Source organism: Equus quagga, chromosome 3, assembly GCF_021613505.1.
Source record: "Equus quagga isolate Etosha38 chromosome 3, UCLA_HA_Equagga_1.0, whole genome shotgun sequence".
NCBI lineage: Eukaryota > Metazoa > Chordata > Mammalia > Perissodactyla > Equidae > Equus > Equus quagga.
The window spans coordinates 121,744,366-121,764,900 of NC_060269.1; the positions used below are offsets into that span (position 1 = coordinate 121,744,366).

Here is a 20,535-nt window from a genome sequence, read left to right on the forward strand (position 1 = left end):
AACCACTATGCCACCAGGCCAGCTCCAGGTAACTACTTTTCAAGAGTAAGCACATAGGGCTTAGAACATAAATCCAGTAATCACTTAGTCATTTGTTTTACTCATTCAGATATTCAGGTCATTCTTAAAAGATTTAACTTAAAAGATTTTAATTATAACACAAAAGAAAAAATATTTTTAGTTTAATATACATATGTAGCTAGTAGAAAATTGGGATTTTAAAGGTTTGTTTCTTCCACCTTGCTCTGAAACCACACTGCTGCTGAATTTCACTAAAAAGTACCATAAGAACTCTATCTCTTCTGATTATCTCCTAAGTCTTCAGTTCTTTATTCTTATGTCATTTAAAAGATAAAAATTATAAGGAAAAACTTTTAAAACAAGCTAAAACAAGAAGTCTATTTTCAAAAGGAGTATAAATTATACTCAATTTGGTAATCACTTCCCCATAAATAAAAAAGTTCTTAAATTTAATACATTCAATTTGTAACTGTAATACAAATATAAGGCAAATATAAATATGAAGGTTACACATAAGTGGTTCCGCATGAAAGAGGCAACTACTTTGCAAACTTCTGTTCCCATTACATCATCTAACGGTTCTTTATTCTAAAAATTAAAGATATAGAGAATTTAAAAGGAAACTTCACACGTTTCCTAAATGCTTTCACTTGCTTTCTTGTAAGGCTACAGTTCTGAAAAGCAATAGATTAAAAAGTTTTGAAGGCTAGGGATCCAAAACCTCTTCTTAAAAGTATTTACAAACCGAGCATTTCTATTTCTTAGTATGTTTTTGTAAACCTTAACAGCATCACTGGAATAAGCTGACCTTACTGATGGGTCGTTCTCCAGGAGTTCAGTAAGCCGCTGTACTTGTTCTGGCTGGATGGATCGCCCTAAGAGTGCTTCTGTGTTAGTGTAGATGAGGAATGCTGAGACCACGCCTAATAAGGTACCCACACCCAAAGAACCTAGGCTGTCGTACAGTGGATTGCCTAAATAAAGCACATAAGAAGTCAGTAAATTAACATTTTCTGTTATTTCAATGAGCTTTAGCGAGCAAAGAACCAGAATCAGTAAATCAAGGGACCTGAAATTCATTCCTAATTTCTTTAATAACTTTCTCCAAATACTTTTACTGTACTACAAAATGGGGATGTTACAACTTGCTTTATACTACAAAGAAGCATTATACAGTTTAATTACTTAAGATCTGTTTTTTGCATCTGGTCATTACATGGGTGAGGGTCCAGAGCATTTTCAGATTAGAGACAATGATATACATATTAAGAATCTAATAAAGAATCCATTTATTTTTGATGTATCAATAGCACTTTTCCTATCTCAGGCTGACAAAATAATTGTGAGATAAAGCTGAGTGAAATAATCATTTTTTGTGTCTTATTCTTACCAAGGTTCTGTGAGAGAATTAAACCATACAAAAATGATGTGGGTCACTCTTTTCTCATTCAACCAAGGATGATACATAGCTAGTACCATTCTCCAAAGGAGAGAGATTAATTCACTGCATGCTACAGGTACCTTAGAGCAGTGGTTCTCAAAGTATGGTCCCTTGACTAGGAGCATCAGCATCATGCAAGTACTTGGTAGAAATGCAAATTCCCAGGGCTCACCCAAGTCCTTCTGAACCAGAAATTCTAGAGGTGGGGCCTGGCATTCTGTGTCTTCCCAAGCCCTCCAGCTGACTCTGATTCTATAGTCTGCCTTAGGTGGTTAGAGCTTAATTCTCTCTCGTTCAACCAACAAGAAAAACTGATTTATTATCTATGAATGTATAGGTTAATATTTATACAATAGACAACAATAAATATTATATTTTAAATCTCTATAATAAATTTTACACATAAGGATTTTATGATTAGAAGTCTTTTTATTCCAAAGATCAAATGTCAATATTAAATTTAACTCTCTTAATACTCGATAAAACATTCATTTTACTAAAAGAATCTCAATTTACATTCTAGTTTTACTAACATTTAGTCAAAATATAACACTAAAAAGTAAACTAACTTATCTATTAAAGTATTAGAAATGATCCAACTGTTTTGTAATTATAGAGTTTAAAATCAAACACTGCTCTTTAGAAATTCAAATTTAACTAATTATTTTTATTTAAAATATACATGTATAAATAATCCTACAGAAATCAGAGGAATATTAACTAGAAAATATTTTATTTATTTCTTGGCATGTTATTTAATTTAAATGAATTAATTTAATTAAATAAAACAATGTGAAACTCTTAAGACAAAAATTTTGTAAGTTTGATTTGACTGGTTTATATTATTATGCAAAAGAAAAGAATCTATTAAAAGCTGACTTATTCATCAAGTCACACTGTTCTTAATATTTTTGTCTCCTCATTCACTTATACTGTACAGGCCTTCAAAACACTTAACTAACTACCAAAATGAGGATGGAAACAACTAGAGAGTCAAGGAAACAGGAAAGTAACAACAGTCATTACTGGCACTAACAGTGGAAAAAGACAGACAAACAAGAGCCATAAAACATACTTATTTAGAATTTTAGAGTTTATTAAAGGTCTCTGTCATATTATCTTAATAAACCTGTGAGGTCAGTAGGAAAAATATTATCAATACTCTTATAGTAAAGAACTTAAAGCTCAGAGTAGCTACATAATACATTAAGTCACAGCTAGAAAGGTTTACATTACAGAAATGCCCTATTAACAGCCTTCTTTAATTCTAACTAAAAGAAATTTCTAACTCAGAGAAATGTGAAAATTTTACTGTCTTGTCTTATACAAAGAAATGGTTAGTATGGAATTAGCATTTAACTATCTATTGGTTTAAAATTATTCAATGAACATAAAAGAAAATACCAAACATATTAAAGAATTATTTAAGTAAAACAAATAAATCACCTGTAACGTAAGTATATTTACCTGTTATAGAAGTCAGGCCCATACAAGTGGCTGCTATTGTCACTCCCAGGACTGCTGCAGTATCCTCCAATAATATAACATTTGTACTAGGATCGCGACTTTCCATGACTTAATCATTGGGGTAAAGGCAAGAAAAGAAAACTTTCTGAAACCTTAACTTGATACTATCAGGTAACATTTTAGTAAGCATACATTTAAAATTAAGACATAAATTAAGATAAAAAATGTATGAGACTGTGATTTCAAAAACCCTGTCCAATGTAAATATAAATTCTTGGTTTAAATGTTAACAATAACTGATATTTAAAGTCAAATTACTTTCTCAAGTTACATAAGCATAGACAGGAATACTGTAGTTCAGTTAAGTTAAATCCAAATATAAACTATTCATGGTCAAATTACACTACATTTCTCTTTTTTGAAAGAGCTGATGTATATGTAACAGCCACACAGGTAGGAAAGATACTGAGATATATTTTGTACACATCTATAAGGAACAAAGTAATAGTTCTAGGCAATTTTAAGCAAATGAAGGAGATGAAATAATACACCTCATTTCTAAAATACGTACCATACTTGTAAAATGACATTCCTTTGGCCCGAGCACTCCTACGAAGTTCATTTACAGCAACAAGAAGTGTTGCTGAAAGAAAAGCATTCATATCAGCATGGAAGAAACTTCATGCCTCCAAACTTTAAAGATGGCATCTCAAAAGATAAATAAATAGGTACAAGACTTTAATGCCAGGTTGTCAATAAAGACAAGTTCTATATCAACTAGTCATTGTAAAGATCCCAATTAATCATCATAATACAATGAATCCCATATTTCTAAACCATAATAATTTAAATATCGTTACCACAACAGCTGCCTTAATTTATTGGACAGCTACTATTTGGCAGGCACCACACTAAGCACAGTCACTTTGATCCTCCCAACCTTTTGAGGCAAGTGGTATTATCACCATTTTACAGACTGTGAAAGACGAAGGGAAAATTTTGCATAGAAAATAATGTTTGAGGAGAAAACATACTATGAGCAGAACAGTGAATTAGGCAGTTTCATACATGATATTAGCACTTCTCTGTCATAATACTGCTATAGCTGAAACTTCCAGAAACTTTGAGATATCTGAATTGCAAAAAGAAATATCCTTCTCTGATTAACATTACTAAAATTTGACTTTTAAAACTCAGTATATAGTTATGTTTTTAGACTCCATTTAAAATGTTCTGAGCACTGTGATATGATGCTCAAGAACAAAAAACTAGTTTTTCCCTCGCCCCCATCCATTACAGGAACAACCATAGTACATCATTCAAAGAATTTCCTCCCTCGAAGTAGGCAAAACTTAGATTCCAATTCCTTCAGTTTTCTTCAATCAATGGAACTTAGCAAAGCAATCTATAGAAACTGACTGCTGAATATATATTACAAAATTAAGAATAAAGAGATACTGTGACAGTACATACCTCCTTCTGATACCAATGATCCCGCTAAAATACAATATGCCTAGAAAATAAGTATTAAAATAAAGCATAAGCTAATATTTCACTAAAGAATAACAATGGTTCATGCACAAAGTTTGTAATGTTTAAAACAGGAATATAGATTCAAATCCTAGCCAGATAAGCATCTTGATGGGAAAAGCTCAAATGAAGACAATGAGATAGACGGTATCTTCATAAGAGGAAACAAATAAAAGTTAAAAGAGTGATGACCATCTCATTTTTTAATACTTGGAAGAATAATCTATATATATATACTCCACAGAATGATATACCGTGACCTAAGTTAAATTCATGATATAAAAGATGAAAGAATTACTTAATGAGAATAGAAATTTTTTTGAAGTTCAAAACGAAAAACATTTGAAATCTGGGGTGTGAATACCAGATACAGTGAGATCCACACCCATACCCAATAACTTCTGGATTTTGTTCAGGTGCCCAGCACCAAGAGAATCCTTTCTGAATCCTGATTCAGAAAGATAAGTAGTTACAAACAGTAATCAATTTTTTGGGGGGGGAGGTAACACACTTTCCTTGCAGTTCTAGGACACTCTTGAATTAAATAAAGACACCAAGAAAAGCTTTAATCCAAGCTCTGTAGAAAGAGTTAATCTAGCAACACAAATTTTTAAAAATTTTAAATGAAACCAAACCAAACATCTGTAGAATTTTCAACATTACCTTTTGGGAACCCTAGCGCTTCCCTGAAACAGAGGTTTGAAAATTTCTAACCTAGTCTAACACTCTTATAATTCTGTTAAGGCAAATGAGATTTCCCAAGGCTATGGGATTTGCCTGAGTGCACAGAAACGACACAAGAGTAAGAACTAGAATACTAGCTTTACAGTCTCAATTCTAGGCACTTTCCACTGAATCTTACTGCCAATCTGAAATTTAATTAAAATAAAAGGCAAACTTCCCAATAATTCTTTTTAATCTTTCTATCTCCTTCCAGAAACGATTTAAGATACACTTCTCACTCAATAAAGGAGACAGCATATATCAGCCAAGGAATCCAAGATAATATCAATCAAACATAAACTGGTCTATGGTGTGTTAAATCTATTTATTAATGAAGAGTCCATAGTCTGATGGGACCCCATTTAGTTACAAAAAGATAAAGGAACTTCTAGAAGCTTTAAAACTTAGACACAATTAAAAATTTAACTAATTAATCAATCCCTAACTCTAGAGTCACTGGCCTCTTTGCCTCTGTAAAGTAATATTGTACAAATCAGATGAATGCTAGGAGGATGAGGTATCTATAAAATGGCCAAACTTGTTCAGAATGGAGGAAATATACTTGCTCTTTTTAATTATATGAAATGTATTATGGTAAGAAGTTATTCGATAAAAAATGTAGGAAAAACCTAGTTTAATAGGCTTGATATTGTGTAGGTCTAACAAGATGTTAAAATGAGACTCATTCTGGTTGAGAACAAAACAGGTTACAAGTTCCCCTACATTCCAAAATGAGGTTCTATACCATCGATTCAGGCCTTGCACAGAAAGGGGCCAAAGCCTGGTATTACAACTCCCAGCTCCACAGCCACTAGCCCATATAAGAGGAGCTGAGGTTAAGAAGGTCAAAAGTGAAGATTTCTTTGGAGAAAGCTGTTGAGCTGTTGAGATTGCTCAGAAAGCTTAATGTGTGTCCCTGGAGTTTAAGATCGCAGTGAACTGAATCTAACGAACACCTGAAAAATAAAGCTATAGGCAAGTCTACTAATTGATATAGGCTGTGGAAGCAGAGTAGATGTTTGTGTTTGAGAAAAAAACTGCACTCTCACAGAGAGTGTGTTAAAGATGTCTGTTAAAGATGTCCATTCCCACTCAGACATGGAATTCTGAGTAGGAGTGTTCTGAAAAGAGATCAATTGCCCAAAAGGCCTTCATGCCAAATGCAAGAAAACATCAGCAGAAATAGTCTGGAAGTGCTAAGATGCAGAAGCTGAGAGGGGGTGCCACGTGACCAATCTGTGCTTGTCAAGGAAGCTACAGTTAGAGAGGTCAAGGAGGGTAATCTCCAAGAAGTTCCCATGAGAGAAAAAGACAGCTTTAAGTACCTACCACGGCCAGGGGAAATCAGCGCAAAATGACATAGGTACTAGTTAAGTACTACTTTTCTGGGCCCTATCCCTGCCTTCAATGCTGCCGGAGGCAACCTGGGAAGTAGGAGAGAAGGGTAGGGGCCCTAGGTGGGAAAATACAGAAGATGACCATGATCCCATCCTCTCACTCTCCCAGTGCAGGCTTCCTACCAAGAGGAAAGCAGAAGCTTTAACTTTACATACAAGTCCAACATACAACACCTACATTGGACTGGATATTTTAATTACTGATAGGATTATTATTCTTGGGACTAAAAATGAAAAGAGGTCTTCTTGCTCTCCAATAGTAACTAGAGAAATTAACAGAACTGCCCAAGATTTTAACCAAAAAGGCCGTGCTTAATGATTGTACCTACAGAGATACTCTTGTTCAACAACATTGAATTACATGGATTTAGAGGTCATGGGCAGTTGTGTTCTAAGAATCACAACTAGAGATACATAACCCTATATTACAGTCAAAAGGTATATGTTAATCCCTTTAACATCAATATGGACAATGGCATTTTACTGTACTTAATCACTACTTCATAATACTTCAAAACTGAAGGAAATAAAAGGATTACCCATAGAAGAGATTCCATTGGTTGAGGATTAAGCAATCCCATGATCCCATGGTACCAAGATAATCCTGCACCCATCATGAAAATACCAACACCACTAATTAGCGAAACAATATAGCGCATATTTGAAAATCCATACCTGAAAAATAAAAAAGATAATATAGTTTACAAGAAATACAAATGGCTTCCTTTCAAAATCTATCTCTAATAGGTCAACGAAAAAGAAAAGAAACTTCTTACAATATTAAGATGTTATAGTTTTATACTTAAGTAAAATCTAAGTGCCAATCTCAAATCTAATAAAAAAATCAATATATAAAGTGGAAGAAACTGCAAGATCTTTGAAAATACATAAAAATAGAGTGAATATGATTTAATTCAGGTATTTTCTAATCCCTTTTCCACACAGTCTGTTTTGATTTACTAGAGTTACTTTACTATTATGGATCAGAAATGCTGGTAAAATTAATCTTTCTTTGAATATATTCAGATGTTTAATAAGAAGACAACACTTAAATTTCCTTGTAATGGAGCTTCTAATTGAATATTTTGGTCTTCTTGTACAGCCTATCAATGATTTATATTACCTATAATTTGAAGCTGGATACTTGTTGCTGGTTCTGAATAGTTTAGCACACAACAGCTAACTACTATTACTAGGACTAAGAGATTCACTTTTTTGGGTATTTTTACAGCAATGTTTATTTTTAAATCTCAATTATTTTTCAAGAATCTTCAGTAAATATGTGCATTATTTTGTATTGTTATTTGCACCAATAAAGTACTGAGAATTGACAAGTTCAAAAATACGACATACTGTAAGAGGGAAAGAATCTCTCATTAATAAAAATATTTCCTGAGAAATTTACTCCCAAATCCAAACTCTACAGCACCCTTCTGGCAGATGCAAATTTAAACAAGAGTTCTCAATTAAAATTATTTTTTGAATTATTTTTCCAAATACATACCTTGCCATTGTGAATTCTAGGTTTATAGATGTGACAATGTTCTACCAGTTCGATTTAGAAAAATTTACTTTCTTCTAAAGTCCCCCAAAGTAATACATGATACATATATTTATTTAAGTTACAGTAAATTAAGATCTAAATTAAACGGCATTACTTTTATTTTATATGTTTTCAAGGAATTTGTAGGTTCTTATTCAAACTTTTAATCATGTATATCTCCACTGTCCAATATAAGTCACTAGCCTCATAAGGCTATTTAAATTAATTAAAACTAAATAAAATTTTAAATGTAATTCTTCAATGCACCAGCCACATTTCAAGTGCTCAACAGTCACACTTAGTCATACTGGACAGATATGAAATCCTTCTGTCATTGCAGAAAATTCCATTGGGCAGCACCAAAGTAGACTTCAAAATACTTTAAGAAGAAATCTTCACAACCTAAAATTTTAAAATTTTACCCTGTTTTTACATTTTTGGTGTATAAAACTGGCCAGGAAAAAAACCTTTTTTCTTGAGATAGTAAAATATTGTAATATGTAATTAGCAGACTAGAAAGCTAGTTCTTTATACTAGCTGACTGATAGTTCTAGGATATTTAAATATGCTATTATTTATAAGAAAACAGTACTGTCTTCCTTTCAAGTAAAGTATTTATATAAAGCATAGAGGTAGATTCCTTTACAGAGATAAAAGTGCATTTTTTCTGCCTTAAGAATGATCAAGTTCTATTACTGAACTTTGCTAAAAAAACATGATACATGTGGAATTCAAAAACTTTATTTAGGGGCTGGCCCCGTGGCCGAGCGGTTAAGTTAGCGCGCTACACTGCAGGCGGCCCAGTGTTTCGTTGGTTCAAATCCTGGGCGCGGACATGGCACTGCTCATCAAACCATGCTGAGGCAGCGTCCCACATGCCACAACTAGAAGGACCCACAACAAAGAATATACAACTATGTACTGGGGGGCTTTGGGGAGAAAAAGGAAAAAAATTTTTAAAAAATCTAAAAAAAAATAAAAAACCTTAAAAAAAAAAACTTTAGCTGGTTATGTTAGTAGAAGCAGCAGAAAAAAATCTCTATCAAATAACTGATACAATTCAAAATAACATTCTAAAAAGTATACTCATTTTACAAATAAGCAATTTTGAAATATTAACAGAATACAATTTCCAAATTACAACAGGCGGATTAAAATATATTAAGTATGCATTTAACAGAACGCATTACTAAAATGTTAGATTGAGTGGCCTATTAGTCTAAATGTGGAATATATGTTTCCTTTGACCAAATGAAACAGAACTCTAAGATCAAAATATGTGCTGTGTTAAGTTATCAAATATGAAGGGGACAACATCTCTATGCTATGTTACAAAGCATAAAAATGAACTCCATTTTCAAACTCTATCTTGAAGTTACTCTGACACAGCAGTGAGTCTTGCATTTTAGATACATACTACAGTGGAAGAAATGACCAAATTTTTAACACAAAACAGGTTTCTAAAATTCAGCTGCTTTTGTTTCAATCACTTGCTACGCAAACAAACAAAAGCAAAATAAAAATGTCCTTACGGATGAGTAGGATCTGGCGTCTGAACAGACTTACTGATGCCCAATGCTAGTAAACCCTATGGAGAAGGAAAAAGAAAAGGTAAATTATCATCAGCAAGTTGGGGAGTATAATGTGGTAAAGCCAATCTGGAGGGTGCAATCTGACAATGACAAAGAAACACTTAACATGCATATGTCTAACAGCCCGGCAATTCTGGTTTCCAGAACTTACCTTAGAGAAATAAAGACGACCCCAAAGGAGTTCAAAACACTACTGCTTATAAAGATGAAAAATGTGAAAGCAACCTAAAACTCCATCAAAAGGAGTGGTAAAATAAATGATGGTATAGCCAAATCATAAATTACTTCTACAACAGTTAAAAAAAATGGAGTTGGGATAGAGCTATCTATAGTGACATGGTAAAAGCTCCCAGAGATACCATTAAGTGGGAGGGGAAAAAGCAAGTTTAGGAATAGTATGTACAGTACAGAAGAACTTATGTTTTTATCGTCTTTGTAAACTACATATAATGTAAAGAACAGGAAAAGGTCTGGAAGAACACACATTTACCTGTGTTTATACCTCTGAAGAAAGAAGTAGGAATAGGGTGGTCTGATTTTTTTAGAGGAAGCCTAACTTGTTTAGCTGTACAAATAACAAATAGTAAAAATTTTAAACAGTATATATTGTATATGGACACATACATTTCTGGTAAAACTGCAAAACCACGCACAGGAAGTATACACATCAATGTATAGAGAGCAGAGATTATCTACAGTATAGAAGGAGGAAATAAAGACGTAGGACTTGGGGCCGACCCCGTGGCCAAGTGGTTAAGTTCACACGCTCCGCTTTGGTGGCTCAGGGTTTCGCCGGTTCAGATTCTGGGCATGGACATGGCACCGCTCATTAGCCCATGCTGAGGTGGCATCCCATATAGCACAACTAGGACCCACAAGTGAAACAGACAACTATATACTGGGGGGGATTTAGGGAGAAAAAGAAGGAAAAAAAAAAAGAAGATTGGGAACAGTTGTTAGCTCAGGTGCCAATCTTTAAGGAAAAAAAAAAAGACATAGGACTAGTTATAACTAAGATTTTATTTCCTTAAAAAAAAACTAAAGAAAATTTGGCAAAAATGTAACATGTCTTTAATCCTGATTACCACTGTTCTCTCTTCCCTTCCTTCTTCCTGTGCCTTCATCTTTTCTTCCTTTCTTTGTTTCATTTCTATTTATTTGGTTTTTTGGTTCTATCTTTTGTTAGAAAGTGTTATCCACTGGAACCTCTCAATTTTAGTACACTTGCCCGTAGTGTCCTTTCCATTCTAACTTGATATGAATTTAGAAATCTGAAAAAGATTACCTTGTTAGAATTATTTATTCAATAAAAATACAAAGGGCTCTGAGTGAGTACCCTATGTGATTTTATTTGACTAAGCTGGGGCTTTTCCATTTTTTCAGCATGGTATCAAATAATCATAGAGGTAAAGCTTCAGGATAACCAAATTCTTCATGGATGTGGTTTCCCTGTAGATTACAAGACATTTAATAGAAACATTCTCTGTAGTAAAATATATGGAGATTACATCACCTTGAAAATGGCTATAACAAATACATATTGGATTTTAAATTTTGATATTGGAACTCCTACCCTAAATACACAGAATATTACAAGATTTTTCTACTGGATTCCAAAGGAAAAGAGGGTTAAAACTAACTAAGACACAGATGATGGCTTTTCAGTGAATTAAACCACGAGAATGAGAGTAAATTAAGAACATATAATTTTTAAACCTGTACATTAAAACTGAAATATTCCTAATACTCTTTATCAATTCGCACTCTGTGTGTATACATATATGTGTGTGTTCATGTGTGTTTATAATGCTTATGAAATAGTCAATGAGTATTCAATCATTTTTTTTCCTCGAGGCATGATTGACATGTTATATTAGTTTCAGGCGTATGACATGATTCAATATTTGCATACATTTTGAAATGATCACCACAATAAGTTTAGTTAACATCCATCACTACACATGGTTACAGAATGTTTTTCTTGTTATGAGAACTTTTAAGATTTACTCTCTTAGCAACTTTCAAATATGTGATATAGTATTATTAACTACAGTCACCACGCTCTATGTAACATTCCCATGAGTTATTTACTTTATAACTCCAAGTTTGTACCTTCCGATTCCCTTCACTCACTTTGCCCACCTCCACCCCGCAACTTCTGGCAATTACCAATCTGTTCTTTGATCTATGGGCTTTTTTTTGTTTTAGATTCCACATATAAGTGAGATTAAACAGTATTTTGTTCTCTGACATTTCACTTAGCATAATGCCATCGAGTTCCATTCATGTTGTAGCAAATGGCAAGATTTCATTCGTTCCCATAGCTGAGTAATATTCCATCGTATGTTTTACACACCATATCTTCTTTATCCATTCATCCATCAATGGACACTTACACTGTATCCATGTCTTGGCTACTGTAAATTATGCTGCAATGAACATGGGAGTGCATATATATTTTTTGAGTTAGTGTTTTCATTTTCTTTGGATAAATACCCAGAAGTGGAATTGCTGGATCATATAGTAGTTCTATTTTTAATTTTTTGAGGAGCCTCCATACTGTTTTTCATAGTGGCTGCACCAATTTATATGCCCACCAACAGTGCACAAGGGTTCCCTTTTCTCCACATCCTTGCCAACACTTATTTCTTATTTTTTTGATAACAGCCATTCTAACAGGTGTGAGGTGAAAGCTCATGATGGTTTTGATTTGCATTTCCCTGATGATTAGTGATGTTGAGCATCTTTTCACGTACCTGTTAGCCATCTGCATGTCTTCTTTAGAAAAATATCTATTTGGATCCTCAGCCCATTTTTTAATCAGATTGTTTGGATTTTTTTCCTATTAAGTATGAGTTCTTTATATATTTTGGATATTAACCCCTCATCACATATATAACTTGCAAATAATTTTTACCATTCAGTAGGTTGCCTTTTCATTTCGTTGGTTTCTTTGCTATGCAGAAGCCTTTTAGTTTGATGTAGTCCTATTTGCTTATTTTTTCTTTTGCTGTCTTTGCTTTTCTTGTCAAATCCAAAAAATCATCGCCAAAACCGATGTCAAGGAGCTTACAGCCTATATTTTCTTCTAGGAGTTTTATGGTTTCAGGTCTTACATTCAAGTCTTTAATCCATTTTGAGTTAATTTTTGTGTATGGTATAAGACAGTGGTCCAGGACGTTACATTCTTTTGCATGTGGTTGTCCAGTTTCTCCAATACCATTTACTGCTCATTGTATACTCTTGGTTCCTTTGTTGTAAATTAATTGACCATATATGCATGAGTTTACTTCTAGGCTCTATTCTGTTTCATTGATCTATGTGTCTGTTTTTACACCAATACTGTACTATTTTGATTACTATAGCTTTGCAATATAGTTTGAAATCAGGAAGTGTGAAGCCTTCAGCTTTGTTTTCTTTCTCAAGATTACTTTGGCTATTAGGGGTATTTCGTGGTTCCATATAAATTTCAGAATTGTTTGTTCTATTTCTGTGAAAAATGCCAATGGAATTTTGATAGGGATTGCACTGAATTTGCAGATTGCTTTGGGTAGTATGGATATTTCAACAATATTAATCCTTCCAATGCATGAGCATGGAATATCTTTCCATTTATTTGTGTCTTCTTCAGTTTATTTCATCAATGTCTTATAGTTTTCAGTGTATAGGGCTTTCATTTCCTTGGTTAAATTTATTCCTAGGTATTTCACTCTTTTTGATGCAATTGTAAATGGGATTGTTTTCTTAATTTCTCTTTCTCTCCTTTTTTTTTTTTTGGAAGATTTGTCCTGAGCTAACATCTGTTGGCAGTCTTCTTTTTTCTTTTTTATACCCAAAGCCCCAGTACATAGTTGTATATCCTAATTGTAAGTCACTCCAGTTCTTCTATGTGGGATGCTTCCACAGCATGGCTTGATGAGCGGTGTGTAGGTCCGCACCCAGAATCTGAACCAGTGAACCCTGGGCCACCAAAGTGAAGTGCACGAACGTAACCACTTGGACATGGGGCCAGCCCCTTAATTTCTCTTCCTGATGGTTCATTATTAGTGTATAGAAACACAACAGATTTCTATATATTGATTTTGTATCCTGCAACTTTACTGAATTTATTTATTAGTTCTAACAGATTTTTGGTGGAGTCTTTAAGGTTTTCTATATATAGTATCATGTCATCTACAAATAGTGACCTTTTGTACTTCCTCCTTTCCAATTTGGATGCCTTTTCTTTTTTCCTGCCTAACTACTCTGGTTAAGACTTCCCATACTATGTTAAATAAAAGTGGTGAATGTGGGCATCCTTGCCTTGTTCCTGATCTTAGAGGAAAAGCTTTCAGCTTTTAACTATTGCTTATGATGTTAGCTGTGGAGCTGTCATATATGGCCTTTATTATGTTGAGGTACAAGCCCTCTATGCCAACTTTGTTGAGAATTTTTTATCCTATCAATTTATTTTTAAAATCCTTAATATTCAGGTTGGCTGTGCCACGAAGTGTTGGATACAATCAAGTATTTTATAAATTGAATGTGGACCATATTTATTAGTTCTAACTATAAAAATAAGACATCACAGACCATCCCTAATCCTGTTACCCTTAGAGGTACAGTAGCATCAGTTATGTTTGATGTGTCCTTCCAGACCTTTTTCTCCTCACTTACAACATATCTAGATGTGCATATATATATACCAAATATGTATATATAAGTGACATCTGTTTGGTTTACAGCATCATGAATATTAACATCTAATGGCCAAGAAGCATTATTAATGCTCCCCACTCCATGATCATCTTTCCCTTTTTTGGTTTTCTCCTTTGTTAGCATATTATCACACAACTGCTTAAATGTTGCTTGGACTATCTTTCCAGTTTTTTGTGTGTATGACTTGCTTATAGAAGATAGAGCAAGAATTGTGTCTTCTTCTACACATTTACCACACTGCAACCTCAGGTGCTCAATAAATTCATAATTAATATTAAATGATGTGCTATGTATTATTTAGCAGAAAAGTTTTCTAAAATGAACTGTCAAAGAAACTTTAAAACTGGATATCATTAGAGACACAGGTCTAATTTAAAATTTGGAGGTGTTTTACTCTCTCAAAAGGTAAAGAAAAAAATACTATGGCATATAAATATTACAGCAAATTAAATTTTTTAAAATGTGACTACAGGTTTCAAAAGAAATAGTTTTCAAAAGGACATGAGAAATACAATTTCCATCGTTTCAGTAAGGCCCAGTTGAAATTTTTTTCATCAAAGCCTTTCTAATCACTCTAAACCATACAAACTCTTTACCAAGGAGTTCTTCAAGCACTTGCTATCACATGATCTCAGCTTTTATTTACCTCTATTGTTAATCTGTTACAAAAATTGTTATTGTAGTTACAAACCTAATACATGCTCATTGTAAAGAAATTCAAATAGTATAGGAGAACAGACCACTTAGGAGTGTGGAGTATATTTCAGACTAGGTTTATATACAAGGTTTATAAACTGTATACAGTTTTTAATGTTGCTTATGTGAATATGTTTCTGCCATATTGGGGGGGGGAGGTGTACACTTAAAAAGATGACCACAATCTACATATTGTCTTTCTGCACTTTACTTTATGGAAACATTCTAAAGTACAGATAGATAGATCGATAATACAATTCAAAAAACCCAACAGAACATTTCAATAAACGCATCTCATCCATTACTCAGCTTCAACAATTACAAATACATGACCCCACCTGTTCTATCTAATCCATATCCACTTCCCCATGAACATTTTAAAGCAAATTCCAAGCACCATACCATTTCATCTTTAAATATTTTGGGTAAATCTCTAAAAAAAAACCTAAGCCTTTTAGAAAATATAGTCACAAAACCATTGTCATAGTTTTAAAAATTAATACTAATTCCTTAATATTATCAAATACGTACTCAGTAATCACATTTCCACAAATGAAAATTTTTAATTTTGATGTAAAATTCACACACAATGAAATGTACAAATCCAGAACATACAGTTCTTTGAGTTTTGACAAATTCACACCCTTGTAACACACATTCCTATCAAGACACAGAACCATTCAATCACCTCAAAAAGTTCTCCTGTGCCTCTTTCCAATCAATCCTCTCCCAACATTAGAGACAACCATTTTTCTGAAATTTTTAAACCAAAGATTAAAGTTCCATTTTACAACTTCATATAAATGCAATCACTCTTTTATATTTGCCTTCTTTTATTCAGCATATTGTTGGAGATGCATATACACTGCTTACTAAGTATTTCATTTCTTTTTATTGCTAGATAATATTCCATTGTATGAGTATACCACAATTTGTTTATCTACTCCATTGTTGATAAGACATCTGGGTGGATTCTAGTCTTATGTCCATTATAAAGAAAGGTGTTATAAACATTCTCATCAAGTCTTTGTGGACATTTTTCCCCATTTCTTTCTTTTTTTTTTTTTTTTTTGAGGAAGATTAGCCCTGAGCTAACATCTGCTGCCAACCCTCCTCTTTTTGCTGAGGAAGACTGGCCCTCAGCTAACATCTGTGCCCATCTTCCTCTACTTTATATGTAGGATGCCTGCCACAGCACAGCTTGACAAGCGTGGGTAGGTCTGTGCCTGGGATCTGAACTGGCAAATCCTGGGCTGCCAAAGTGGAGCATGCAAACTTAACCACCATGCCACCGGGCTGGCCCCTCATTTGTTCTTATTTCTATTGGATAAATACTTGGGCGTTGAATTGCTGAGTCAAATAGTAGGCATATGTTTATAAGAAACTGAGAAAGGTTTTCAAGAGCGGTTGTAACATTTTACACTCCACCAGCAACGTCTGAGAAGTCTAGTTGCTCTACATCTTCCCCAACATTTGGTCGTCAGGCTTTTTAATTTTAGCCATTCCAGTGGACGTGTAGAGATATCTTGTTGGGGTTTTAATGTACATTTCCTGATGACTAATGGTGTTAAGCATCTTTTCATGTATCCACTGACCACCATTCATGTATATTTATTTGTGAAGTACCTGTTCAGATCTTCAGTTGCTTAAAAAAGTTGAGTTGTCTTTTTAATACTAAGTTGTAGAAGTTCTTTATTTATCCTGGATACCAATCCTTTGTCAGATTATATGCGTTATGAATATTTTCTCCCTATCTGTGGCTTGCCTATTTATTTTATTGAGAGTGTCCTTTAATACGTAAAAATTTTAATTTTGATGAAGTTTAATTTGTAAATATTTTTCTTTTATGGTTCTGTTTCTATGCCCTGTTTAAGAAATTTCTGCCTACCCAAAGACCTAGAAGATATTCTCCTAGCTTTTCTTCTAGAATCTTCATAGTTTTTTGCTCATACATTTGGGCCTGAAACCCACCTAGAATTTGTATACGGTGTAAGGTGGGGGTCAAAGTCCTTTGGTTTTCTTTCCATATGAATATCCAATTTTTCCAGCACCATTTATTGAAAAAAGTTTCTTGGGGCCAGCCCCGTGACCAAGTGGTTAAGTTCACGCACTCTGCTTTGGCGGGCCAGGGTTTCACTGGTTTGGACTCTGGGCATGGACGTGGCACTGCTCATCAGGCCAGGGTGAGGTAGCATCCCACATAGTACAATGAGGACCTACACCTAGAATATACAACTATATACTGGGGGGCTTTGGAGAGAAGAAGAAGAAGGAAAACAAAGATTGGCAACAGATGTTAGCTCAGGTGCCAATCTCAAAAAAAAAAGAAAAAAGTTTCTTTTCTTCATTGAATTGCTTTGATGCCTTTTACAAAAATCAACTGACCACATAACTATGGGTCTGTTGCTGGCCTCTCTGTTCTGTTCCATTGGTCTGTCAATCCTTATGCCAATACCTCACTATCTTAATTATTGCAGCTTTATAATAAGTCTTGAAGTCTTCTAAATTTCTTTCTTTTTTTCCCAAGATTGCTTTGAATATTCCAGGTTCTTTGCACTTTCACATAAATTTTAGAATTCATCCAGTTTGCGAATTTCTACAAAAAAAAGTCTGCTGGGATTGTATTGAATCTATAGATCAATTTAGGGAGATATGACATATTAAGCCCATGTTATTCAATCCATGATCATGGTATATCTCTCCATTTCTTTAGATCATCTTTAATTTCCCTCAGTCACATTTTAAATTTTCAGTATAAAAGTCTTACACACCTTTTGTTAAATTTACTTATGCATTTAATATTTTGTTATAGCACTGTAAATGGAACTTTTTAAAAATTTCAATCTCCATTTGTTTGTTGATAGTAGAAATGCAACTGATTGTTGCAAACCAACCTTCTATAGCTACTGATTTTGAATGTTAAACTAATTTTGTATTCCTGGAATAATGCTCACTTGATTATGACAAATTATCATTTTTATTTATTGCTGGACTTAATTTGATTATATCTTAAGGATTTTTGCATCTAGGGTTAGATTTGTAGTATTCAAAACTTGGATTAAAGGGGGTCTAAGAAGGTATTTTAATTTTATAAAAATCCTTCTTCATTTGCAAATTTAAGGAAAAGAATTCAAAATACTAGTCTAATGGGGCCGGCCCAGTGGCGTAGTGGTTAAGCTCATGTTCTCCACTTCGGCGGCCTGGGGTTCACAGGTTTGTATCCCGGGTGTGGACCTAGCACCACTCATCAAGCCACAGTGTGGCGGCATCCCACATAAAATGGAGGAAGATTGGCACAGATGTTAGTTCAGGGTTAATCTTCCTCACAACAAACAAAAAAACCCCCCCAAAATACTACAGTATAATGTGAAGTATAGTAGTATAATGTATAGTAGTATACTATGAGTATACTCAATTAGTATAATGTGAAAATCATTTTAATTCATCAATCATATGTAACTATTTTATATCTATAAAATTCACTGGCTCTTACAGTTATAAGAGCTCATATTCAGAGACAAAATTTCTACCTAATAAAAGAATCCCTTCTACAATAGTCTTTGCCCAAACACTTAGTGACTGATAATCTTCTACTTCATATTCCATTGCCGGAAGCTCTTAAAGCATAATAACCTTCTTTAAAATACTATGATCATATTTCTATGTACTTCATCATTTAAAACAATTTTCATTTTCTTCCACAAACTAACTACAGGAATCATTTGGTTTTTAAATAGGTCAACTTTTAGACTAAAGCTTAAAAAAAATTACTTTAAAATTAATAAGATAGAAGCTTTACCACTCACCTGATTACAAGTATCAGATAAAGAGTGTATAGCTTCTGAGAACATACTTGCTGAACCAGTATAAATCCAGGCAAGAAATTTAAAGAAGCAGTTTAATCCATTGCTAGGAGAGAAAAAGACAATTATTTAGCACAGGTTTGGATAAAAATTTCCACCAGAAGCTTATTTAATTGATATTCATACCTCTATACTAGATTCTGTTCAAAGTAAATTAAAAAGAATCCCTAGCCTTCAAGACATATTATGTTTTAGGTAACGGATACAAATTTGAAAAATACAGATTATGGTATCATTAAATACTCAAATGAAGAGGCACAATATGTGTAAGCAAGTTACTTAAGTGCATCTGGAGAACTGATAAGAAAAGAAGGTGTTCTACATTCGGACAGAAAGAAATTAGAGAAGAAATTATGTGTCTTAGGTATGTAAAAGAGGATTTGCACTTGACACAGTCCAGTAGGCCAGTGTCAAAGGCAAGACTTCAATGAAGGTCTGTTTACTTAATTAGACAGATGCTGGAGGTAAAGACAAAGCTAGACCAAGCAATCTCTGTATCACAGCAGACCACAGATGCTAAGAGAAACATGGTTAGCTCTGAGGAAGTTAGCTGTTCAGATTCCAATGATAACGACAGTACAATTTATCCCAGGCACTAGACTATAGTCACTTAACATGTTTTATTCTAACTCTATTATACAAACATTAAAAAATATTAATACCCTCATTTTATAAATGAGGAAACTGTACATCCCCTTACAGCTACCCTTTCCCCCTCTCCTCCACTTCAGGTAATTTCTTGAAAGAATCATATCTGTTCTTGCTGTCTCACTTTGCACTAAGTCTCCAATCCACTAAACAGTGGCTTCTGCCTCAAATACCTCATTAAATTGTTCTTATCAACACACCAACCATTTCTTGCTATTAAATTCCTGGAAACATTTTAATATTTTCCTTACTCTCACAGAAGTATCTGCCACTATTTTCTTAAAATACTGTCTTCCCTGGCTTCCATGATACTCCTGGTTTTCTCCCTACCACTCCCCTTCCTCTTCCTCGGTCTCCTCTACAGGGTTTTTTTCCTCAGTTCATTTCTTAAATGTTAGCAATCTTCAAAGTTTTTTCCTGAGGGCTTTTTCTTCCTTTTATTATATACACATTCTCCAGGTATTCTTAATTACTCCTAAGGCTTTAATTATCATCTATATACTAATAACTCTCAACTCTAAATCACTAATCCAAATGTCCCTCCTGAGCTTCAGACCAATATATATTAACAGTAATAATAATCAAGTACATTTTATGTACCAGGTACTATGCTAAGCAGTTTACACACATTACGTACACTCCTCCAATGAAGAAAGCTTTAATTATTAACCACGTTTTAATGATAAAAAGAATTAATTCTGTTGACCAACTCTACTGGGGTGCCCTACAGATAACTCAAGCTCAAAAATGAACTCACCATTTCCTTTGCTCTCACTCAGCCTCTCCTTCCAGTGTGCCTTCTCTCAGGGATGGTGTAATAACTATCTAATTATCCAAACCAAAAACCTGGGCCTCATCCTTAACCATACCTTCAAAATACTTTTTGAACCTAACCATGTCTCTCCATCTCTACCAC

At 33.8% G+C, this 20,535-nt stretch overlaps 1 protein-coding gene across 1 annotated transcript in view; it reads right to left on the minus strand.

Annotated features, from left to right (window-relative positions):
• LOC124237240 (zinc transporter 9) overlaps positions 1 to 20,535 on the minus strand; it is a 94,730-nt gene that overhangs the window by 16,170 nt on the left and 58,025 nt on the right. Inside the window, exons 9-15 of the mRNA XM_046656702.1 lie at positions 18,915 to 19,017; positions 9,655 to 9,710; positions 7,119 to 7,254; positions 4,403 to 4,442; positions 3,501 to 3,572; positions 2,930 to 3,037; positions 830 to 995 (exon numbers count right to left, since the gene is read on the minus strand). Of these exons, the coding sequence (XP_046512658.1) occupies positions 830 to 995; positions 2,930 to 3,037; positions 3,501 to 3,572; positions 4,403 to 4,442; positions 7,119 to 7,254; positions 9,655 to 9,710; positions 18,915 to 19,017 (681 nt within the window). The remainder of the gene's footprint in view (positions 1 to 829; positions 996 to 2,929; positions 3,038 to 3,500; positions 3,573 to 4,402; positions 4,443 to 7,118; positions 7,255 to 9,654; positions 9,711 to 18,914; positions 19,018 to 20,535) is intronic.